At 34.6% G+C, this 27,396-nt stretch overlaps 1 protein-coding gene across 1 annotated transcript in view; it reads left to right on the top strand.

Moving 5' to 3' along the window:
- Positions 1 to 12,967: 12,967 nt before the first annotated feature.
- The window catches only part of LOC131952431 (fibulin-1), a 46,426-nt gene continuing 31,997 nt past the window's right edge, over positions 12,968 to 27,396 (top strand). Inside the window, exon 1 of the mRNA XM_059315067.1 lies at positions 12,968 to 13,092. Within this exon, the coding sequence (XP_059171050.1) occupies positions 13,083 to 13,092 (10 nt within the window). The 5' untranslated portion in view covers positions 12,968 to 13,082. The remainder of the gene's footprint in view (positions 13,093 to 27,396) is intronic.

Consider the following 27,396-nt stretch of genomic DNA (forward strand, 5'->3'; position numbering starts at 1 on the left):
TTTTAAGATTTCTCTCGTCTGAATGCATCGATCTGATGGGAAATCATCTTCAAAGTAAAACTAAAGACAACAGCTTGCCTTTAAATCTTTACAACGACGTAGATTGTGTGTTGTTTTCAGATATCATGAATCAATATTTGCACAATTAATCACTACTCCAAGAGACAAGACAGAATGCCCAACCGCTTCAGTTTCCCTAAAGTTAGTTAGGTACCCTTTAGAGTGGGGTGGACTCGTAGACGTCCTGCAGAATCGAATCACGGTCCCTATGTGTTAGAGGCGTCGTAATGCGGGGGCGGAGGGGTGCGCACCGCATCGGGTGACACCATTTAGTGGGGTGACATCAAGTCAAAAAGTCCACTTCCCGAGTTGCTATACCCCGTAGAGTCATACAAGGATATTCGAGATAGTTTTGGGGAGGTCTCTCTCGGTTTTTTCTTAATTTTTATATTTAGTTTTGTATCTGAATATAAAATTTTAAATTTCATTCTTCATTGTTACTTTCTCGTATATACGAAGTATAAAGTCTTGTAATCGTGCAAAAAAAAAAAATCGAGATTTTTGCAAATCTCGACGTTTTAGGGCTCCCTGAGTCGGAAAACATAGTTTTGCTATCTTGTCCGTATGTCTGTGTGTATGTGTGTCTGTGTGTGTGTGTGTGTAAACACGATAACTTGAGTACCGTTACAGCTAGGTTGATGAAATTTCATATATAAGTATTTTGATCAAAATCGTAGATCCGTATAAACTTTTGAGCAATTTCCGATAACCGGAAATGGAACTTTTTCTACTTTGAATGTTTCAAAAGCCAATAAGTTGAGTACTATTTCAGATAGATAAATAAAATTTCACATGTACGTAAAAGTTCTAATTCTCTGCCTTCTATCAAATTTTGAGTAATTTCTCCCGACCGGAAGTAGTGATTTACGCTATTTCCAATTTCTAAAAAAAACGCATGTGAATTTATAAAGTACTAATAATATCCCGCACTATTATGCACATTTTATTTGGCGTTCACTTGGTGTTCAATTATTTTTTTACGAGATTCTATACTACGAGATAAATGGCCCGTTGAGGAAGGATACAACGGGCGCTAGGTTGATAGTGCTGTCTCTTTTCTCTAATAAAAATCCAAAACCAAAATCATCACCTTAATTCAATTTAACCGGAAACGAAAAATGACATCGAAAACGGATTTTTATCCAGAATGGTCATTTTTATCGCATTTAAGCTTGATCGACACGTAGTTATCGCACATTTATACTAAATATACTGAATATATTTAATATAGTCGTAGCCATATCTCTAAACCATGCACCTAATCTCAATCATGACAAAAGTCGCATTTAGAGTTTCTTTCAGGCAACTACTTGGAAGGAAGGGGCTCCGCACTGCCCCCTCCCCCACAAACACACCAAAGCACCTCTACCGTCCCATTCAACGATATATAATTATATACTTCTTCCAGTCCGTCCCCTCAAAGAAAATTCCACCCCACCCCCGAAAATTTCAAGTACCCCCACCCTTCTCCGGGGAAGAAAAAGTCTGAAAGAAACACTGGTAGCATTTGTTGATCAAACAAACTTAAGGCAGAGCCTGGGAGGGGCTTCGCCCCTCCCGGGAGAAATGCATGAAAGAAACTGTGCACGCAAAACACTTTTTAGATTAGAAAATTTCAAGTTCCCCCACCCCTCTCCGGGGAGGAAAAAGTCTGAAAGAAACCCTGGTCGTATTTATATATCATACAAACTGAAGGTGGAGCCCACTTCTATAATTTAAACTCGTTACAACGTTTCCCACTTTTGGCAGATAAACCTCACTCTCGCAGACATTGTTTCTTTCAGATATTTTTCTAGGGGTGGGCACTTGAATTTTTGCAGAGGCGAATAAAATTATCCGGGGCGGGGGAGGACGACACTGGTAAAAGTAAAATATATTTTCTATATCAATTATATTTCGTTTTTTAGCCGGAGGGATTAGACGTTCTACCGTGGGGGTGGGGTGGGGGGGGGGGGGTTAAATGGGCTTCACCCCTACTCGAAGAGATGCATGAAAGAAACTCTGCAAGCAAACCACTTTTTAAATTAGACACATGAATTAGGCGGTAATTTTATTATAGAGTATCGATGACGACATTTCTTTTGAGTTGGGGGGGGGGGGGAAGGGGCGGCTTCGACGTTCTTACGCGAGGGTGGGGCTTCGCTCCTACCCGAAGAATTGTATGAAAGAAACTCTTCACGCAAACCACTTAAATTAGACAAAATAGTCTTTTTATTCAATGTTTACTCGATAATCAATGACGTCATATTATTGTGTGCACTCCTCCGGCTTTAGACTATTTCCTACTATATGCTACACGTGACGTCATGTTTCGTTTTCGTTTTACTATGAAAGTTTTTATTCTGCTTGTGGTTTCTCTATAGCCGGTTTTAGAATATTTTCTACTATATGCTCCATGTTACGTCACGTTTCGTTTTCGTTTTACTATGAAAGTTTTTATTTTGCTTGTGTTTTCTCTATAGCGTTATTGTCAGACAGATAAATACATAGATACACAATTGGCGTTGTTTTTTGTTAACATTTTAAAAAGAAAATTTTAAATTCCATTCTTGATTTTTACAACAATAAAATTAATTGTTAGCTGATCAACAGTTTGATTTCATTTTAACCAAGGTTAAGGTTAAACACAGCGGGTTTATCACAGTTGCATTGAAGCCCGAATAGCTCAGTAGAATTAGATTAGGTACCTCCCCCCCCCATCCTAGACAGGGCTTAAATATATTATAATTAAAATAGTTTATCCATTGCTCTTTGGAACAAATTGGAATTATTTAGAGATATTTACAGAATTAGAAAGAAACATTAAATTTATTTTCAGATTTACTGTACCGTACATGTTTCAAATTTCGAATTGATTTATTACTTTTCTTTCTGCGCCTTCAACCTAGCGCCGTCCTAGCTAGATCCAATCAAAATGGGTCATTTTAAATACATGTAAACAAGACGGCGTTGTTGGATGATAGAGCACTCGACTATTAACTCGAAAGTTTCGAGTTCAAATCCCATTTATATGTTACGGTCAAAGCCCGAAAAGTTTAGCCCTGAGAGTGTATTTCGTGCATTGGCCGGCCAATGCGCGCACTGGCCGGGACGTACTGGCCAAAGTCCGAAGACCTTTAACTTGACAACGTATTTCCTACATGGGCCGGCCAATGCGCGCACTGGCCGGGACCTGATGTACAAAGTCCGAAAAGTTTAAAATTGACAAAGTATATCATACATTGGCCAGCCAATGCGCGTACTGGCCGGGATGTTCTATCTAGACTAAGTTGTGATCGCGTTTCCATTATTCTGGGTGATGTTTCGTTGTAAGTAATGTATTGTTTGTGTAGCATTCTATATGCCATGCGACATGGACCAAAAGGGCCGTCAGACCAAGTGACAGACATACCAGATGGCTGCCAAAATAAATAATCGAAATCCTAATGGAAGAGAATTTGTTCACGGAAATCCAAGGCATAGCCAAAGCCAAGTGTATTTTGTGAAAAATATTGTAGCGCTGCACATTCTTGTGGATTCTGTGGCAACGATGCCCATGCAATATGCGGAATAGTCAATAAAGCAGACGAAGGTTAAGGAGGGGAATTTACTTGCAGATTATGTCACAATAAACAAGAAATCATGGACAACAGATGAGCATCTTATACTAGCTTGCAAACTCAAGGTGCCAAGACGCTAAAACAATCAGATATTAATTTTAAACAAGCTGAAGTGGGAGATAATGTTCTCATCTGTATACCAGATGTAGACATAGGTCGCGATTATCCCCGAAGCGTTACTACAAGCTAGGAATGGAACATGGTGTTCTAAAACAACTATATGCTAGAAGTGAGTTTTCAGTTCATCACGAAAACTGCTCTCATTGTCGTCCGTTGGCTCTGAGAAAAAATGACTAAAAGCTATCGTATCTTCACAGTCACTGACTGGGGGCCAAGGCTACACTCGCTGCAATTGCACAACTAAGTGCACAACAAATCGCTGCAAGTGTAAAATAACAAGCTACTATGTAATTCTAAATGCCATAAAACAAGTGATAATATTGATTTAGACTATAGTATAATAAAATAATTTGAATGTTTCAGTCCTTTACTAATCAAAAAGACTTAATTTCGTGATCCTTACGGTATGAAAAAACCCTAAATCTGCTCATGATCTTCTAATTAGGACTTTGGCCGGTCCACCATGGACGTTCCGCGGACTGGCCAGTCAAAGGCCGAAATCAAGAGCCATTTCAGACTTTGGCCGGTCCATCCTGGCCAGTCCGCGGATCGGCCGGCCAAAGGCCGAAATCAAGTTAAGTTTCGTGCTTTGACCGGTCAATGAGAGGCAATATTGGCCGACTTCGGGCTTTATCCGTAACACACACACACATATATATATATATATATATATATATATATATATATATATATATATATATATATATATATATATATATATATATATATATATATATATATTAGTTTGAAGATCAAATATATTGTGTTTTTCGTTCTGGTTGTGAAATTATAAACTTAACTGCATTACTTCTTAAAAACAACTGAATTAAAATGTTATTAATTTTATTGATTCAAGTAGCTCAGGAGTGGTTGAGCAGTCTACTGTAAGCACTAAAAAGGAAAGTGAGGCAATCCATAGTCGATAATCTGCGTCCTACGTAAGTTCTCTCGTCACTGCCATTGGCGTGTGTCTTTTAGTTGTTGAATGGGGTTGACACCATTTGATAAAACATTGACTATAATGTACACATACTTAAGTATTATTACATTTTTCTTGGCGATCGCACTTACATATTTTTATTTTATTACAGCTGGATATTTTGTCTACTATATCTAAAAAACCAAGTACTCTTATTAAAAACAAGTGTTTTTCAAGATGTTAAAATTTTTCGCGCCGCTTTTGTTTTTTTGGATTCACATCACATGGTTATGTCCAAGTGTTTGGATTGGCTAATTGGAGAACAAAGACCTTTTATAATACAGCGCACACATAGCTCTGGGATATACTTTCCTTTTGGAGACAACGCCAACACATTAATCTGGTGAGTTCTTACTTACATTACATTAATACTTTCAATCATGCATACGTTACGTTACTTTAACTTGCATTATTATATGTTGCGGTTTTACTTTAAGTCATATTTTCAATTATGTTTTAAAACATTTTTAAAATATATAAAAATTTAAAATATACTTAAAATATATTTAATACATTTAAAAAATGGTATTGAATGAAATACTCTGTATAGAATGCGTATCAACAAGAATAACCACTTGTATGAGTTAAAACTGTTAAGTATTTAAATATTTTGTTTCTACTATTTTCTTATAGAGTTAAGCAGTTGGTGAATTAGAGCAATTTAGATCGTTAAAATATTTGTCTTGTTGAGTGGATTTTTACCGATGTAAAATTAAAAAAAAATAATTTTAATAATAGCATTGTTTAACCTCTGTGAGCAATATACAAAGACTTTCCAAACATATTTAATGATGATGATAAAAGTAATTGTAAACAAGAGCATGTCCTGATAAATTTTGTTCAGAGATCATTTGCAATGAGATTATTTGTCCTTGAGACAGAGGCGTAGCGACGGGGGGGGGGGGGGGGGGGGGGGTGGGGGACATATGTTTCCGGGCGCCGACCTTAAGGGGGCGCCAAAATGGGTTTGAAAAACAAATTGAAAGTTAGAGGGGGGTGTGCAAATCAAAAGTTCAAGGGGGGGGGTTGCAAATCGAAAGTTTGTCCCCGGGCGCCGGGAAAGGTCGCTACACCTCTGCCTCGAGATATTTTGTAAGGGATATTTTGTCTAAGATAATTTGTGTTGAGATCATTTGTCATAGAACAGTTTTACAGCAATCGCCAATGCTATTTTTATAAAGTGAATTAATAACAACTATTTCCTTAAACTAATAAACTGATTGCCGTACCCGCCAGGCAATGCACTCGCATGTGAGGTACAAGATATTTGTCAGCGGCCGTTACTTATGTGCTCATTAAGCATCATTTACCCTAGGCTACCTAGTGTTTGGGAATTAATAGAATTTCCAATTAAATGCATTTTTATTGTACAAAAATATGTTAGTTTGATCATAATGATGGGAATACAATTTTACCTGAAGTTGGAACATGTACATGATATGACTGGTTGTGACTGCTTTAATGTATACACAAAGTAGCATGTTGCTTAAATTGGCTAGATATATAAAAAGCTATAAGAGCAACTTATTTTTTCAAAAAGTGGACTTAGCAGGTTTTGCATGTGTCCTTCTAAAAGATCAGGTATTACAGATGGTTTAACTTTCACACCGATTTGAAAATTATGTAGAATAAATTAAGTATGTAAGTAAGTTATGTAGAATAAATGATTTTTGTAACCACTTGCTATTATTGCTTTTTTTAGGTTAATTAAAGAATTGGGGAAATTAAACGTTGAAATTCGAGAAGCAGTTATATCCCTTCATGTTAGTAAATTTGAGCTATAAAAATAGTCAATTTTTGTTAATTTTCACACCTACTTAAAAACAGTTTAGTATGAATTTTAAAAGAATGTTTCTTTTAAAATTGATCGTTTTCTTCGTTTATTTTTGGGTGTAGTCAAAGAATGGGTGAAATTAAAAATATAAATTCCTAACGTCTCTTTAATAATCAAAATTGAAGAGTAAATGCGTTCAATTATTAACCCATTAATATGACATTTATAAGAAATTGGCAGTTTTCAAGAACAATTTCCATGCACTTCACTTGCAAGTAGGCCTACCCAAACTAATAAGTTGGAGAAGCATACAAAAATTCCCCCCCGAAAATTCTCGAGTTCGAACCCTCGGGCAGATAAGGCTCATTAGCTGGGGACAGCCACCATTATAGGAGAGACAAATCCAAAATCAAACAACTGCTACCTTGTAGTTTGTATTTGGTTGGACAAAGGCTATGGAAGCAAATCCAAAAAGAAAAGCAGGCTGAAATCGGAGTCAATGGCCTCAATGGCGCATAACCAGTTGACAATTATCCTTAATTGAGATGGAGGCGTGGTCGAGTCGGCAAAAGCTCATGGTTAATAAATTCGAAAAAGTCTCGAGTTCAAACCCTCTGGCCGATAAGGCTCGATCCCTTCTAACACAAAACATTAGGAACGAAGAAAAAGAAGAAGACAACCGAATATTAAATGTTATCCTTCTTTTTTTAACTTTGCTTTTAAAAAAATAACAGTGCTAGATTATACATTGCTAATTTAACTTATTGTTATTTGCCTTGTTATTTATTCTCAGAAATAAGTCACGAAATTCATCGTTTAAACATGAAGTTTTCGCACTCAAGCATAAACCTTGCCGCAATCTTACTTTTCTGCTTAACCCATGCAAAACGTAAGTACATGATTAAACACATCACATGTAAACATATTTTTGTATTGTTCTTTTTATTGTTACTCTTTTTACCCTTATCCTTTAACGTTTAACCTCTAACCTTTAACCTCTAACCTTTAACCTTTAACCTTAACCTCAACCTCAACCTCAACCTCAACCTCTACCTCTACCTCTACCTCTACCTCTACCTCTACCTCTACCTTTACCTCTACCTTTACCTCTACCTTTACCTCTACCTTTACCTCTACCTTTACCTCTACCTTTACCTCTACCTTTACCTCTACCTTTACCTCTACCTCTGCCTCAGCCTTAGCCTCAGCCTCGGCCTCAGCTTACCCTTAGCATACCCTTAGCATACCCTTAGCATACCCTTAGCATACCGTTAGCTTACCCTTAGCTTACCCTTAGCTTACACTTAGTTTACACTTAGCTTACTCTTAGCTTACCCTTAGCTTACCCTCACCATCACCATCACACTTACCCTTACTCTCATCCTCAGCCTCATCCTCATTATCATTCTCGTTCTCTTTTTCTTTCACATTCTAATTCTCATTATTATCTTCATGATTTTTTTTTATATATTATTATTGTTATTATATTGTTCCAGCAAAATGCAAACGCGACGAGATCTCAACTTACGTAAATGGAGTCTTGGTGTGTTCTTGTAAACCTGGTTATGTCGAAAACAGTAAAAACAATCCAAAATGTGTGGGTAAGTTCTTTGCATGTTTTTGTGTTCATTTTAGGGGACATATAAACAGAACGAGAGAGAGATGTAAAGTAAAAGTAAAGTTCCCTTTTCAAACCTGACGGTCTATAGGGCAGGTGAAGTAAAGTGTGGTCTGCACTATACCCTGCCGCCTTTACTTTACCTAACGTGAGTTAGGTACCCATCAGAGCTGGTTGGACTCAGGGACTGATTTGAACCCGGATTCGAACACGAGACTTAGTGGTTAGCAGTCTAGCTCTCTACCGCTAGACCACTCACATAGTGAGAGATGAGTGCAACATTTATTTATGTATCATACTTAAACACTCCCAGCTGTTTTCGTTCATCAATGTATTTCTTTTTTATATTTTTGTGTGGTCCTTAATTATAGATGTAATTCCACTTTTTAAAACTCTTTTTCTGTGATAATCTGCTTCGTAACCTCGATAACAATATTCAGGGATATTGCAGCATATGGGAATGCGTGGCCTAATCCGGAAGTCTTGAGTCCGGGTCCCAGTCAGTAGAACGTCCCCTAGTTAGGGAATGTTAGGGAATGTAAAGTCGGCTGGGCAAAGTACTGACAATACTTTCCCTTCATATGCCGAGGTCAAGAAACATATGAACTCTAGTTCAATTGCCCAATGGATTACTGGTTCTAAAGAGGATTCTTTATATTTATATTTGTTACATCTTAACATGTGTGTCTGTATTTGGCCATAAAAATACTTGAGGGTTGTAAAAGCAACGCAAAAGTAAAACTGATGATGCTCAACAAGGGTCTACTTTGTAAATAACTGTTTGTAAAAAAAAATATTTTAATTATATGACGTTACGTTTAAAACTAAAAATTTCAGACCTCGACGAATGCGCAGATGCAAGCACAAACCCCTGTCAGCAGAACTGTGCCAACACCGAAGGAAGTTACTCGTGTTCATGCAACGCTGGCTACATCATCAATAGAACTAACCCCGATTTGTGTGATGGTATGTTTTTCTTTTGATATATTGAACCCAATACCTGATGATTTAGTAGCTTTGATGTAAGCATTATATGGTACTCATATATGAGACTTTACATACAAGAAAATTAATAAACAACATAATTGATATGTATTAACAAACACGTCTATTACAAAAGTATTAGAACACTACCACAAATAACCTTATGATTTCATTACCAAGTGCAGAAATATTGTTTTAAGAAGGAGCAGGGATTGTAAGAAATTCTCAAAGTAACTTTTTCTTACTTCAAAAATTTTAAATCATAATAACAGGTACATTTTAATCAGGAATGCATTTATTTGCAGAACGAATGAACATGGAACTTGTTTAAGATTTTTTGTGGTCATATAAACACAGCGAGTGAGAGATGAATGCGACGTATTCATTAACGTATCTCACTTAATACTCACAGCTGTTCTAGTTTATCAAGTTGTTTATGTTTGGTATTTACATGACTGAAATTACAAATGCAATTCCATCCCACTTTTTCAAGCAATATCTTAAATTTTGTCATTTTACACATTTCTTTATCATTTCTGTGATAATCACCTAGTAATATCAAAACAGTATTCAGGGCTTTTAAAATGTTCGACAGCATAGGCTAACATGTATGTCTGCTTGTGTTTTGGACATAAAAGTGTTTGTGGATTGTGAAAGCAAATGTTATTAGCTGATGACGCTAAACAAGCAAAACAATAGCTATCCCCCACCGCGAAAATACACTGGTTATATTTAATACTTGAGGTCAGGTGCTAAACAAAAACATTTCAGACATCGACGAATGTGCAAATCCAAGCACAAACACTTGTCAGCAGAACTGTGTCAACATAGCAGGAAGTTACTCGTGTTCATGCAACGCTGGCTACATTATCAACAGAGCTAACCCTAATCTGTGTGATGGTATGTTACTTTGTGTTGTGAACGAACGGACACGCCTTTACTGACGATAGTGTGCGTCGCGCAACATGTAATGTGTATGAAAGTGTATACTTGGGACGGATCACTGCGTGTGTGAATGTATCCTGTAGCAATATCTGAGGCCGGGTGTGTTGACGTAAATGTTATTGTACGGAGTGAACGAGGGTAAAGGTGAAGCGATTGGTCGAGTGACAGCGGTTGTGTTGTGAGCGAGTGAAAGGAGGTATGTTGGAATGAATACGGAGGGTAGTTGACGGTGGGAGAAAGAAGAAGAAGGTTGTAATGTGAATGGACAAGGACATTCGTTGTGTTATACAGACAGTTATATTTAACCTCTACGTGTTTGTTGGTGTGTACGTTTACCTGAGTTTACGAGATTCATGTCAACCCTCACAATTCCCTAAACTTTCTCGAATCTACTTATTTAACCTTGCGGGAGATGTCAACTGGGGATATAGACACGATTTTTACTTTATCGTATATACTAAGTATAAAGAAAGTATTGTAATCGTGCAAAAAAAAAATCGAAATTGTTATAAATTTCGACGTTTTACACCTCTCTGATACGGAAAAATATAATTTTGCAATCTTGTCCGTATGTCTGTGTGTCTGTCTGTTTGTGTGTCTGTCTGTCTGTGTGTAAACACGATAACTTTAATACCGTTACAGCTAGGTTGATGAAATTTCATATATAAGTATGTTATCAAAATCGTAGATCCGTATCAACTTTTAAGCGATTTCCGATAACCGGAAGTGGTACTTTTTCTACTTTGAATTTTTCAAAAACCTATAACTTGAGTACTATTTCAGATAGATAACTAAAATTTCACATGTAAGTATAAGGTTCTAATTCTCTACCTTCTGTCAAATTTTGAGTAATTTCCGTTGAACGGAAGTACTAATTTACGCTATTTCCGATTTTTCAAAAAACGCATGTAAATTTATAAAGTACTTATAATATTGCGCACTTTTATGCACATTTTGTTTTGGCGTTCGCTTGGTGCGCAATTCTTTTTTCTATGAGATTCTATTCTATTTTTAAAAGTTTAAGTAATTAAAAATCATGTCTATATTCCAAGTTATATAAGAATATTCGAGAAAGTTTAGGAGAGATCATTCCCGGTTTATTTTACAATCTTTTATTTAATTTGCTTCCTCTGAAAGTCGTCTTAGATCGAGACGGGCGAGCGAAATTTTGGAATAGATTCGTTTCAAAGTTAGCACGTGGGTCTAGACTTGAAGACATTGCTAAATAAAATTAAAATTGACTTAAATTTGATCCATAATTAAATTTTTATGAATTTATTTAAATTCTCTGAAATTTGTTGGCAGAATTATCCAACTTTATTAGGCGCAATATTTGCTTGTCTTGCAACACTAATGCAAATAACATTATTTAAGTACTGAAATTTATTTAAAAAAAACATGTTAAACCTAGCTTTCGTGTAATAATGCACTAAAATTCAGAAAATTAATAATTTTCTTTAAAAATTTAATAATACACTACTATTTGTGTTTCTTCCTAATTATTAGTAAAGGTATCCACAAGATAATATAGTGACCTACGCTTTTTAAATAGTAATTTAAACAGTAGTACATTATTATACATTATATAAACATATCTAATTTTCTATTTTCTTTCCGTGATCGAAATTAGTACTTTAAGCTATTTCAGATTTGTCGAAATATGCATATGAATTTATACAATACTAATGTTACGCACTATCATACTAACCTGAGGGTTCGGCGTGGTCGAGTCGGTAAAGCTCATGGTTGCTTAACCGTAAAGTCTCGAGTTCGAACCCTCGGGAAGATGAGGCTCGTTAGCTGGGGACAGCCACTCTTCTAGGAGAAGCAACTCCAAAATTAAACAACTGCTGCCTTGTAGTTTGTTCTTGGTTGGACAAAAGCTATGGAAGCAAATCCAAAAAGAAAAGCAGGCTGAAATCGAAGTCAACGGCCTATATGGCGCATAACCAGTTGACACGTAACGCTTAGTTGTGTTGGAGGTGTGGTCGAGTCGGCAAAAAGCACATGGTTGATAAATTCGAACAAAGTCTCGAACAAAGATAAATCTTAATCCCCTTCAACACTAATAATTAAGAACGAAGAAGAAGAAGAAGAAAAATACTAACCTGTTCAATTCCTTGTTCTACAATATTCTATTCCATTTTACAAATTTCTTTATCTTGAGTTGCCATCCCTCACAGTGTCACAAAAAAAAAAATTCAAGAAAGGTTAGGGGAGATCACTCCCGCTTTTTTAAAGGAAGGACAGCTGGTTGTAGGAAATTTATCAATATACCTTTTTCATATTTCTGAAAAATTTAAATTAAAACAACAGGCAAATTTGAATCAGGGTTACACTTGTTGCAGAACGGGCGTGGAAGGAAATTTTACAGCGTTTTAGGGGTCATAAAATCAGAGCATTTGAGAGATGAGTGTGACGTATACATTTATGGTTCACCCTAATTACTTACATCTCTTTTCTTTTATCAATTTATTCGTTTTGTATGCTTTTGTATGCTTTTTTTTTATTGATGTGTATATTCTACAATTCGAGCTCTTTTCATGCAGTAGATTATATTGGTAGTTGTATTACAATTCACAGAATAAAACATTTGGCTGCTAATGTTTTTGTCAGTTTTTTAAAGACACAACACATTGTTTTTTTAAATCGAAAGTTTTAACCCTTTCACAGAAGTTACGGCTTTTAAAAACATTGGACTTATGGTCGTAATATAATAATAGAATGTTATTATGTATTTACTATGGCAAATGAGAACGCATTTATACACCCATGCAGTGAACATTGAATAATATCCTAGGAATCTGTTGAGACAAATCAGACTCAAAATTGTTATTGAATAATTATTCGCTGAACCGTTTATTTTAAACTATGTAATTTTCAGACATCGACGAATGTGCAAATCCAAGCACAAACCCTTGTCAGCAGAACTGTGTCAATACAGCAGGAAGTTACTCGTGTTCATGCAACGATGGCTACATTATCAACAGCACTAACCCCAATATGTGTGAAGGTATGTTATTTTGCTGCGCGCAACATATAAGACTAACAATTACAGTGGGTTAAAAAATACAAGAATAAAAAAAAGGCTCGTGAACGCTGATAAAGCGGAAGTGATCTCCCCTGAACCTGTCTCGAATATGACCAGCTTTTATTTAACTTGCTTCCTCGGTTGTCAGCAGTGCCGGCGCCAGGTTATTTAGCGCCCTAGGCAAAACTTATTAAAATGCCCTCTGCAATTTTTTTTCGAGTCCTATATATATATATATATATATATATATATATATATATATATATATATATATATATATATATATATATATATATATATATATATATATATATATATATATATATATACTATTTAACCTTTATCATTTCAAAGTACATCCACCATAAGACTTGGAAAAACATTTTTAACATATTCCCACAGGAAACTTACATTAAGTGGGCTTAACAACATAAAAATATAATTAAATCTGTCATATGATGTGTCTCATGAGACAACAAACCACACATATATAGGCTGAAACTAGTTTCTGGCTTAAATTAATGGAGTATTAAAAACGCCTCATTTATAAATCTCATTTATGCCCACCGAAAATTACGAATAGTGGATATTTTTACCAAGCAATTCGGTCAAAAAAATGTTAATCAGACGAACTTGATATGTGTAATGGTTTCCCGTGTTTCTTTTATTCTTATATTTTTTTTTTACATTTATGTTAATTTTGAATTAATTCCTTTTTATACCTTGGTCATTCGCCACGATGCTTTATTTTAATAATAATCAAGAGAAGAAATTTCGTTTTAACTTTCTTTGTACAAAACTATTTAAATTTTCTTTATCGGCACCCCTTCGACTATTTAGAGAAGAGCAAAAGGTCATGGAACTGGTTTAAAGGTTTTCCTATTTTCATCTAAAACTTACGTAGTTTTTATTCTCTACGCAACAGTATGTGTTAGTTACTGTAAAGCAGGGGTCTCCAAACTACAACCCGCGGGCCGGATGCGGCCCGCGAGGTTCTCTCATTCGGCCCTCGGAGATCTTTTTTTGTCCACGGAAAAAAATGTTTGTTGGAGGTGGCTGAGGAAAAAATAAAAACAAACTGAAAATTTAGCATTGGGTGCAAATACCATTGAAGCAAATGCATCCAGTTGCCCAGCAAATGACCTCCTTAAAGACAGATTCAAAAAGGGCATGTGGGTTTTATAATTGTTTGCCCAACAAAGAATTTCCTAATATTAAACCTTTTGCATCAAAGTACCTTTCAAATTTTGGAACAACATACACACTTTATCAAGAATGAAGTAGACCTACGTGAAAAACAATTTGAGAACAAACTTGGACCTCGAGTGTGTTGTCGGTCACCGACAGTGTTTCTTTCAGACTTTTTTCTCGGCTGGGGGCGCGCTTGAAAAAAAAATTAAAAAAATAAATAATATATATATATATATATATATATATATATATATATATATATACATATATATATATATATATATATATATATATATATATATATATATATATATATATATATATATATATATATATATATATATATATATATATATATATGCATGCCTGGAAGAAACTCTGGCCCCCGAACTTATATTTGATAGTTAATGCGGCCCTCGTGCTGAAAAGTTTGGAGACCCCTGCTGTAGAGCAATCACTGCTGCAGACGATTTGTTTTTTCACTAGTCTATCAAGGTGCTAAATTATTTTTTTCTTTCGGATTTTGCATCCACCTTCCCCCGCCCCCCGCCGCCGCATTGCGGGTTGTGGCGGTATAGTGTAGTTTCGCCCATGTAATTAATTTATGTTTCGAAAAACTGCGCTATTCACTAACCATCGACACTGGAAGTGTTATTAGTATACTCAAGGAAACAACATTTGGTACATAATCTTCCAATTTTGGTTGTACTATATTGGGAAGCATATCTGATGGGGACATAATTATGATTAGGAGTCTACTACTTGAAACTCATTGCTTGCAAAGATCATCAGCATCAATTTCTTTATTAGCGTCATGCGTCAACGACGTTTTTTATTGTTTGCAGTCAGTTAAGTTTATCCGCATGTTTCTTTTAATTGATATTGGATGTATTATAAAGGAAGTCAGAATATTATGTTGTTTTAATTGATGGAAACGCTATTCCAACGACTGTATACCCATATCTAAGATTGTGTAGTAGAATTCTACTTTGAAATTCTGTTTAGGACCTTGTGGTGCAACAATTCATTTAGTTTGAAAATTTAAATCTCTCACTGGCTAACGAGATTTCTAATTCAAATTGAAAGAAAACGAGACTTAAAGCCCTATGAAAAATCAAAATTGCTCGTGTTCTACAGAGTCGCGTCATGCGCTAGAGCGATCACTAAACATACATTAAAATTAGATAATCATCTGAAATATTCGAAATTAAAAGGTTTAGATTAAATAGAATAATACTCTTATTATATTAACAGAGGCGTAGCTAAGGGAGGGCGGGAGGGGCGGCTGCAAAAGGCGCCGACCCAAAGGGGGCGCCAAACGTGGCAGAAAATAATATAAAAAGCTTATTACTGAATTAAATACAGTCGAAATATAGAATGTTGACTGTTACTTGGCATTACGGACTTATAAGTTTTTTTATATCATTTGTGGGACACCAAAATAAAAAGGCAAAGAGACTGTAAAAAGCGCCCCGACTTGTCCAAATGAAGAAAGTGGGCGTATTTTCACCAACGCGAATAACTATTTATAGTCCTAATTTGAAGAGGGGGCGCCAAATTGATAGTTCGTCCTGGGCACCGAAATAGATCGCTACGCAAAGTTAATAATTATTAGGTATTTTTTCGCCCCCCTATGGATGGCGTCTTAGGCGACCGCCTAGTTCGCCTTATAGGTAGCGCCGGCCCTGGTCGACAGTTTGTCTTTCATAATACATACAAACAGGAGAACGAAATTTCGGGCACTTCTAACTGACATTTTCGTTTCAAAACTTGGCACGTAGATTAAGCTTTTAGGACAAAAGAGTAAGACATTAAATTTTACATAATTGGGCGAGTTTTTAGAAATTAATTGAAATTTAAAATTTTCAGAAATTAGTAGGCTTTACTTATATTCTGAACTATAATCACATAATCATGTTTATTAGGTGCGCAATTATTTTTTTAGTGATGAAACTTTATTGTAATAAAAATTTAAAAGTAATGTAAATAAACCGGGAGTGATCTCCCCTATACTTTCTCGAATATTTATGTATAACACGTGATATAGACATCAGTGGCGTAAGCAGGGGTGGGGGGTTAGAGGGGGTTATAACTCCTCCCATGGACTCCCAAAATGACTACTTTTTAACGTTAAGCTTAAACACTAACACTTAAGCCTGGCAGCCTCTAGAACGACAATGTATATCATTGTGATGAGAATTTCCGGTAGAATTTAGTTACGATTTTTTATTATCGCGCTGAATTAATGTATAATAAACTGGAACGCAATAGGCCAAGGAAAAGTTGGCCAATGTTAGATTAGTTAAGGAGTGTCGAAAGGGGAGGGGTAGGCCTTTGTTGTCTACTATGATTGTAGTGCAACCAGAAAGCATCTTGAAATTAAAAAAATAAACAATAAACAAATGAACTGATTAAGGAGCAATTTTATTATTCGCATTGAGGTTCTATAATGTGCATGTATTTACTACTTTAAGCCATTTGAAATTCATTTCACTTATGGCGGATGACACAAGGAAACTGTAAACTTCATAACTTTTAAAAACATAAGAAAACTAAAAATGATAAAGATGGCAGAGAAGTGGGCAGGGGTGAAGGGGGGGGGGGGGTTAAGGGATTAGGACCTTCAAAATGACAATCCTTTACGTTAAGTTTCAGCTATTGACATCGGTGAACTTGTGTTGCTATCATTCAGTGCTTAAACCACAAAAACTCAGGGTTGCAATAAGCGAAGGGAAAGCTGAACAAGGTTATCAGCTAAAGGGTGTGGAAGGGGGTGAGGGTGGGATAAATATTAATAGGTGTCTATTATAAAATACTACCGGATGTGCGCCTGGCATGAAAGCGTGGGCTTGACGCACTATTATTGACACAAAACTTTGTGTTGGTAGATAGAAAAACTGCGTATATGGTTAAATATAGATCAGAGGCGTAGCAAAGGGGGGGGGGGGGTGGCGGGGGGACGACGTATGTCCCCGGTCCCCGGGCGCCGACCTTAGGGGGCGCCAAAATGGGTTGGAAAAATAAATTGAAAGGTTGAGGGGGGGGGGGGTGCAAATCGAAAGTTGGAGGGGGTGGAAATCGAAATCTTGAGGGGGGGGGGGGTTCAAATCGAAAGTTTGTCCCCGCGCGCCGGAAGGGTCGCTACGCCTCTGATATAGATGTAGAGCCAGGAACCTACAATAGTCATTAAATAAAAGACAGCCAGTAAAGAAAGATTAATAATAATTTATTTTCTTATTCGCATAGTCGTGTTTTAATGTATATCTTTTTACTACTTCAAGCAATTTAAATTTATTTTAATGGTGGCGGATGAAAAAAATAAACCGGGAGTGATCTCCCTTAAACTTTCTCGAATATTCTTATATAACACTACGGGGGATGACAACTCAGGACATAGACAATATTTTTAGTCCATTTTTAATTACTTAAACTTTTTAATATAGAATATAATCTCGTAAAAAAGAATTGCACACCAAGTAAACGCAAAACAAAATGTGTATAATAGTACGGAATATTATTAGTACTTTAAAATTCACATGCGTTTTTTGAGAAATGGACACCAGTGAGTTGACGAAAATCCTTCCGTAATGTTGTTGACATAGAATAAAATTTTGCTTTTTTAGATTTAGGACCGTAAAAATAATAAAAGATAAAATTTTATGAAAAACTTAAGCCTAAAATTAATTCAGAAATTTAATATTTTTTAGAATCAATGCTATACAAGTTGCAGATCCAGAGAACTTGAAAATAATTTGTTGAGTTTAAGGCTACATTTCTATTAACTTTCATCAAGCCTAAGTTATAACCCGATGTTTCACTTTCGTAAGACAAACATTGATTGGCTGTACAGGAACTCCGTGATCGATTTCTGACAGCCCCACTTTATAGTTTTTTTGTTTACAAAACTTTGCTGATCAAGTTTTTAAATAACAATGCAAATTTAAACCCCATGACCTAGTTTTTCTTTTTTTTTTTAGCTTAAAATGTGTACAATAAAATTTATGGCGGCATATCGAATAGCAGGATGCCATTGTTTATGTCGCCATTACACGTGAAAACCAAATTGTTTTTGCTTTTTTTTTTTTTAAAATTATTTAGTTACCGAAAATGTTATAAACATCAAATACATCCAATCTTTAGTAAAGTCTGAAAAAACCCAGACAGACAGGATTTTATAACCTTATTAATTGTAACTACGCTGTGCATGATTTTTAAATTAATTTATGGACCTATAAAATACCTTTGAGACTTTTCTCGCTGGCGTCCATTGGAAACACCAAAAAGTACAATTTATCAAAGGAGTTATAACAGATGATGGAAGGTTTTATTTATTAGAAATCATTTGGCGTCCTGATGAACTTTTTAAATGTGCAGCAAGCGGACAAAGAAATTTAAAGTTTCAATATTCGTGGCTACGTTGGTGGAACTGGTTGTCTTATTCCAAATTACTTGATGGTGCATTTTGCAAATATTTGTTTTGTTTAGTTTGAATTATGGTTGTGTAGGTAGTCAGCCTTTGGGTAAGCTATCAACAATTCTATTTTCAAAAGGAAACAGACAAGTTTAATGAGCACCAGCAATGTGACTATCATAAAAGAGCAATTTTACTCTCCCAAAATCGTAAATCAATCATGTAGAAAATAATTGAAATTATTAACATCTCCTTGAACTCATCAATAAGTCAGCAAATTCTAGAAAATCGTTTAAGATTAGCGCCCATAATAAAAACTATATTTTTTTTTGCGGCCGACAAGGTCTTGCACTTAGGGGGCACCAGTGTTTCTTCCAGACTTATTCCTCCGGATGGGCACTTGAAATTTTCAAAAATCTTTGCAATAACATTTCCTGTCAACAGAATACTCCAAACAGAAAACTTTGATCTATCTGCGGCTCTAAAATTTATAGAAGATTCGAGTAGCCTACTAGTGAATATGCGGAAGAATGCTGAGTCAGAACTTACATCCGTATTTAATGAAGTCAAAGGCATTTGTGAGGACTTCGACATAGATATACTTATTCCACGTCGAGCTGGAAAACAAATTCAACGCTGCAATGTGATGGCAAATACCCCTGAAGAGTATTACAGAATAGCTGTATTAATCCCTTTTCTTGATTCCGTTATATGTCAAATAGGAGACAGATTGCTAAAACATAAATCTGTTTTGGGAGGTTTTATGTGTCTTTTGCCCAATAACTTAGGGTTTTACTAAAGAACTGGAAAAGAATGCCATAACATTTATGGAAAAATATGAACGTTTGATTAAAAGCAGTGTCATCGATGAAAGCATTGGAGAACTGAAACTGAGTTGGCGCCACATTATTACAAGTGGAAATGTACCGCAAAACTCTCATCTAGCTTTTTTAATGTGTGACGTAAAAATATTTCCAACAGTACACAAACTTCTACTTTTAAGCTTTTATGTAATAATGCACTAAAAAGAGAAAATAAATGATTTTTTTTTCAAATATATAATAATACACTACTATTTAAATTACTGTAAAGAAAAGTGTGGGTCTCTTCCTAAATATTAGTGAAGGCATCACATAGATAATATAGTGGCCCACGCTTTTGTAATACTAAATTAAATAGAGTCTTATAATATATTTAAAGAAAGTCTTTTATTTTCTATTTATTACTACATTATTTCATACAAGCTTATTATGAAGCGTTTTTATGCATTTTTTAATGGATCATACTTTTGAGACGCTATGAATTCATTTTGAAGTATGGCTTTATATTCAATTAGGCTAAGTGTTTGTGAGTGTGAGTGTGGTATTACATTCTTTTCAATCATAAATTATCACTTATAAAACTATGTAAGAAGCGAGTGAATATATTTTCAGACATCAATGAATGCACTGCTGGGAATCCATGTGAGCAAATATGTACCAACACTGAAGGAAGTTTCTCATGCTCGTGCTATCCTAGGTTCTTCATTAATAGCACACATCCCGACCAGTGTGAAAGTAAGTCATCAATAGCACTGACCAAAACACTACTCACTTTTTAAATTAATAGTACATAGTTTTCAGTTCACTATGTAAATAAAACTTACAATTTGATTATTAGTTTTACTAAAACAGAAACTTTCGGTTGTCTTTAAATAGCGTTTATACATGTATGTGCTAAATCTTCAGCTTATGATATTAAGAAAACTTTAATGTGTTTACGAAATGATTATTTGTGTAATTTGGGTCTACTTTTTAAAAAAAAAGCTAGAGTTGTAAGCCTCTAAATTTCCTACATTTACCTTTTAACATTATTGATAATATTTATGATATTTAATATTAAAGTATTACCAAGAATCATGAAACTTATTTTAAGTTAAAAATATCTAACATGTATCAACAAAATTTAGTGTTGTTAAGTCATTAGTTGCCGGATACCTGAGATCTTATTATATTTTATTTCGGATCCCTGATGTGCATACCACCGCCAGCATAGCACAACCAGCATATCATCACCAGCAGAGCGCTGTAGGCATAGGTGATGCTCATAGGTCGTGAGGGGTCTACAAAAAATTCCCGAAAGACACTTGCCCAAAGGCCGTTTTCCTAAATGCTGAGATTAATCCGATCAATGATTTTTGTAGATGGGTGAACGCACTTTAATTTTATTTGAATAAAAATTCATAAAAGTAAATCTTATTATTAATTTTTCCAGCAGAAGCGTATTTTTGCCCCAAAAAAAAATCAATTCTTTATTTTTTTTTTTTAAACTAAGTAATTATCTTTCTTCAATAAATAAATAATTACTTAAAATTTATTTCAATGTAGGACATTCAATTACGATTAATTAATATCAGTAATGTGTTGGTTTTAAATCATCAGGTAAAAAGTTATGAGTCGTATAGCAGCAGGGGTACTGAAAAAATTGAGTGAAAAAAATTATTTCGGTAAAACGTGAAAACGTGAAAATAATCACAGGCTTAATGAGTTAATTGGACACTTGCACAAATGCGACAAATGTATGGTGGAAGACAATGTCGACATTGTGCTGAAAAAATTAAGTGAAATTGGTATTTCGCGAACTGGTTTTTGTAGTAAAATAAATACAGTAAACCCATCTTTTGTTCCAGCTACTTGTGGCGCTTATCCTAATAACGCACCAATAACCCATCAAACCTCAACACGAAAGGTAACATTGTAACTTAACTGTCAGCTCTAGTAATTAATAACATACTTCTACAGTAAGCTAGAATCAAACCTAAACCCTAAACAGCTAATTGCTTCGGGATGTATCTAATCTAAACATAACACAAAAATCAAGTTAAGATGCCCAGTTCTTAACCGGTCATGTAAGTACACTAACTACTTTAGGTTAATCTAATTTTAAGCCTTAACCAGAGCATAGATGAAGTACTGGAAAGTACAAATAAAAAACAAAACCTGAACAAAAACATTTTGCGAAACTATTTGTTTTTTTAAACTATTGTCAAACAACTTATTGTAACAAAACTTATTTTCAAAACCACTTATTTAAAAAAACTATTGTCAGATAATCTTTTGTCAAACAAAAGTATTGTCGCATCACTTATATTTACAAAAACTGTTTTCAAACCATTAATTACTCTTAAAAAAACCTGTAGTCAAACCACGCATTGCCAAAAAACTATTGTCAAACCATCTGTTGTCAAAAACCTGTTTTCAAACAACATTTGATAAAACACGTGTGATCTAAACATTAAACCCTTATGAGATATTCTGCTGAATTTGGTTTATTGCCTCTGTGCGTGTATAGCTGGAGCTGAAGCAATGGCCCTTGTTGCCATTTGATGTCAGAATTACCTCGCAGAATCAAAATTTATATTTCCAAGTACGATTGACTACTTTAGCTTAATATTATATTATACTTGAACCAAGCATAGACGAAACAATTGTAAGCATAGTCCAAAAACCAAACCTTAAAAAACAACCTATTGTCAAACCAATAATTGTAAAAAATAACCTACTGCTAAAGCACTTATTATCAATAAACCAATAGTCAAACAACCTTTGATCGAAACACTAAAACCCTTATGATGTATTATGCTGATATTGGTATGTTGCCTCTAAGCGTGTATAGCTAGAGCTGAAGAGAAGTTACCTGTTGCAATTTGATGTTAGAATCATCTTGCAGACTCAAATTTATATTTCCAGCTACTTTTTAAATATGTAAAAATTTATTTTTTAGTCTAATTTTTGTTTTATTTTTAATTTTATTACTAACGCTGTATACATTCCTCGGCTACACTACATTACTTTCAAGTTTTAAAATTGACTCTTATTTTCATAACGCCATTACAGAAAAATCTCTTGAAGACAATGTAACTTTTCTGGGAATTTCTTTTCCTTTTAACTTAGACGCAATTCTTAAAAATGGCGGTATAAAATCCACAGAATTTAATAATTAAAAAATGACTCTTGACTTTTCAAAAAGTTTTAATAAAATGATTCCATTGTAACTGAAATATGTAAGTCCCAACATAGAAACGAATGTTGGTCGCTTTGCAGAACCTTGAAATTTAGGGATACATTTGTATGCATGGCATTCATAATGGATAGAGAAAAGATCCTCAGCAGCACGTAAAGAAATACGAGAGCCCATATGTTTTTTAAATTACGCAGAATCTCATTAGCCAGGTATCCAAAGGGATGGATATTAGGTGCATTTTAGAAATTCATTTAGGGCGTAAAAACGCTGCGTTACACAACAACACTGATTTCTTACAATGTGTAATGATTTAAAAATACAAAACTATTAATTTGTTTAAAATTATTTATTTTTTATATAATACCAATTTCATGTCTCATTTTAAATAATACCAATTTTATGTCTCAGTTTACACAATATTTTAGTAAATAAATTATACTAAATAATTTTCAACTAACGTAACAATTTTAAAAACAAATCTACAGGAATGTTTCGACTTGTGTGTAAACCAGCCGCTATGCTATGCATTCAATTATTATGTAGGCGGCAGTTGTGACCTTTATGTACCAGCCGGTAATCCAGATGACATTAGCATTGATGTAACGGCTGCAAATTATGTGGGATGCAGTGGTGTCAGATGTAAGTAAAAACTATTTATAACAAAGTATAAAGAGAGCATACATAAAATAATTATTTTTTCAAAATAAATAGCAAACGTAAAATAATTATTCATAACAATATATATATATATATATATATATATATATATATATATATATATATATATATATATATATATATATATATATATATATATATATATATATATATATATATATATATATATATATAAATAAATAAATAAATAAATAAATATATATATATATATATATATATATATATATATATATATATATATATATATATATATATATATATATATATACATGTATACATAATTATGAATAGAAGTAATTAAAATACTGTTTTAAAATTTGTTGTTTAAAGGAAGGTGTAAATATTTATATAAATAGAATACTCTACGGGTGACCATGCGCGACACCACCACCACACACGCACGCACGCCCGCAAGCCCGTCCCCTCCGTCGCTCTCCAGGTATGCGCAACTGACCACACCGCTACCAACTCTAACCCCACCAGTCTGGTGAGCTGTCGTTCACGCCGAATGTTTACGATCGTAGAACCGGATCGAATTAGTTACGACGATTAGGGGCCGATAATTTAGTATTTAAACCATTTGAAACTAAGGGGAGGTAATAACCGTTCTGCTTGATCGTTTCATTGTCGTCTGTAAACAGTCGTCAGAGACAAGGAGAAAGGGGGTGGGGTGGGGGGGGTGGGGGAGGAGGGATGTAGCTAATATATGGGATGTCGTGGCATAGCGCTAGGGCGATTTACTGGTAACCCGAAAGTTATCGAGTTCGAATCCGAGTTCAAGTAAGTAGAATGTCCCTTAAACCACCAGCATCTTGGCTTAGTGCTGACCAAATTACCCTTTCATAAGCCGAAGTCACTAAAACAGATGAACTTGGGAACGAACTGGAAAAGAAAATTATGATTCGGCTACTATATTGATCTATGTGAATTGGGTTGCTAGAGAAAATATAGGCTAGTTTGAAATGTACTTCGTAACAATATTTAGTACTACGGTTGTTGTTAATGTAAATATGTGTTTGAGCAAGAGTAAACTTGTTACATCAACACCAAAGCGTATAGACTAATAGCCAAACCGCATGAATAGCTTCTGAAGTAAGCTGCATGGGACGGAGTGGACTAGCGGTATAAGAGCTAGAAGCTAGTAACAATCTCTTTATATACCAAAGTATATTAAACAGGTCAACTCTACATTTTATCACAATAACAATATATTTTTTTGAAGTATCATCGTGTATCATTTTTATCTTTAGAAATGTATTTAATACTTTTTTCATCCATTCCAAAACTGTTCGATAATTCTAGATTTGCTTCCTAAATAAACAGACTATTTATATAATATTTTTTTGTCCGGGTAGTAACCACTAATACTGACATATTTGAGTACAATTATATTACATACATACATTTTAAAACATAAGGATTGGTGAGTTTGAGTGTTATTGTATGCATATACGCGATTGTCTTTTTAAAAAAAAAATAAGTGGATCTTTATATTCACAGCTCAATGTGCCTCCTTCGGTAACAGAGAAGACAGATTAACAAACGATAACACTAGAAAGGTAAGGAGTCACCCATAACCGGCTTTACGCTTGTATTGACGATTTTTACCTTCTCCCCTCCGTCACACATCGTCCGCCTTAGCTGACACCTCCACTTAAAAATAATGGTTTAAGGCTAAGGTTTTTTTTTAAAACAACGAATTTTTTTTTCTAAAAATTGATTAAGCACGGGCAAAGATATGTACATTAATTTGTTTTCTAAAATAGATATTCAAAACGCTGAATAACGACATATAAAATTCCTTTTTTTAAATGCCAAAGTGTAACGGCGCACTATCTGACCCGCCCCCCCCCCCCTTTTCTCATCCGCCGCACACATATCTTTTCAAAATTACGACCCCAAATACCTAGAATTTCGACTTAATTTATGAACAATCCCTAAAGTAAAAATTGTACTTTATTTTATCTCAAGAATATAAAGTTAAAAAAAAACTTCAGAGACAGCAGAATTATTTTAAAATAAAAAAAAACGTTTTATAATAAGCTTTTATGTACTAATGCAATTCAAAGTAGAAAATGAATAAGTTTCTTTAAATATATAGTAATATAATACACTACTGTTTATATAACTATATTTTAATTAAATTCAAAATTTCAATTATTTCATAAAAACTTTATTGGGCAACCAATTAAATCAAATTTAATGTCATATGTCATTGTCTTGATGTCTCGACCCACGTACCAACAATGAACCGAATCTATCAGTTAGAAGTGCCCATAATTTTGCTAGGGCGTTTTGATCTAGACCAGGAGTCTCCAAACTACGGCCCGCGGGCCTGATCCGGCCCGCGGAGATCTTTTTGTCCACGGAAAAAAAAAACGTTTGTTGGAGTTGGCTGAGGAACTTGCTCAGAAAGTCACGACATGCCTGGAAGAAACTGGCCCCCGAACTGAAATTTGATAGTTAATGCGGCCCTCGGACTGAAAAGTTTGGAGACCCCTGATCTAGACTGACGACAGACAGAGACAGTAAGTTAAATAAAAGCTTGTAAAAAATTCATTTAAAAATATTCATAAAAATGAATAAAAAACACGTTTTAATAACAAGCTTTTAGGTAATAATGTACTAAAAGGTAGAAAATAAATTATACACTACTATTTAAATAACCATAAAGAAAAGCGCGGGTCACTTTAGTATCTATTGGATACCTTGACTAATATTTAGGAAGAGACCCACGCTTTTCTTTATAGTTATTTAAATTAGTAGTCTATAAATTATTTTAACACGTTTTTCTTAACTCAGCTTCGCGTTTGTTTGTTGTTAAAATTGACATCGAAAATTAGCCCACCTCTGATTGCTCTAGAGATCTGAAATTTGGCATGCAGGCTACTTTCGCCTAACAATTTTAGATGCAATCATAAAAACTAGCAATTAGAGACCGTAATTAGCTTAATTTAATTACGCCCCAAGGACCATAAAATTGAGGACATGATTTCTAAAGATACCGACAAGACTGGAGGCCTATTGACACAGTTACTTCGGCCCGTATCGATGTGAGCGCGCTGGTCGTGATCGTATAGTGGTTAGTCATCACAAGAATCTGCACAGCTCGAGGAAGCACAAAAGAAAATTTTATTTTCTACTTTTTAGTCCACAAGAAAAACGTCGTTTTTTAAAGTATTTTATCTACTTTTTAGTGCATTATTACATAAAAGCTTATTATTAAAACTTTTTAAATGAATTTTTTTTCAGTACTTTAAATTTTTAAAATTTACAATAGATTTGCATGACTAAAAACCATTGTGTACCAAGTGAACGTGATAACACGTGTCTAAAAGTGCGGAATAGTTAAATGAGACAGCCTACCAATTTGGAAAAAAAATATTAATCAATTTATAAAAAATTAATTAGGCATCCAAATTAAGTCAACTTTAATGTCAGATTGCATTGTCTTCATGTCTTGACCCACGTGCCATCGTCGAAACAAATCTGTTAGGTAGAAGTGCCTGCAATTTCGCTCGGTCGTTTCGATCTAGACAGACTGACGACAAACTGACGACAGACTGACGACTGACCAGGAAGTAAGTTACATAAAAGCTTGTAAAAAGCTTTTATAACATGCTTTTGTGTAATAATGCACAAAAAAGTAGAAAATAAATACATTTCTGAAAATATATAATACAATACTATTTAAATAACTATAAAGAAAAGCATGGGTCACTTTATTATCTATTTGGTACCTTTACTAATATTTAAGAAGAGGTCCACGTTTTTCTTTATAGTTTTTTTTATTAATTTTCTTTAAATCTATATATATAATTCTCTTCTGGGAGACGCTAGAAAACAAGCTATAAGCGCGCCTTGCAGTCCCCTCTCTTCTTCCCTAGGCATAAATCAACCTCCCCTACCCCCACATGGTCTGGTGAGCTGTGGTTCGCGCTAAATGTTTACAATCATAGAGCCGGGTTTAGTGACTAAAATTTGAGCAGATAATTATGTTTGAA

This window comes from Physella acuta, unplaced genomic scaffold, assembly GCF_028476545.2.
Source record: "Physella acuta isolate Inbredline_101_S28 unplaced genomic scaffold, ASM2847654v3 ptg000873l, whole genome shotgun sequence".
In the NCBI taxonomy this organism is placed as follows: domain Eukaryota; kingdom Metazoa; phylum Mollusca; class Gastropoda; family Physidae; genus Physella; species Physella acuta.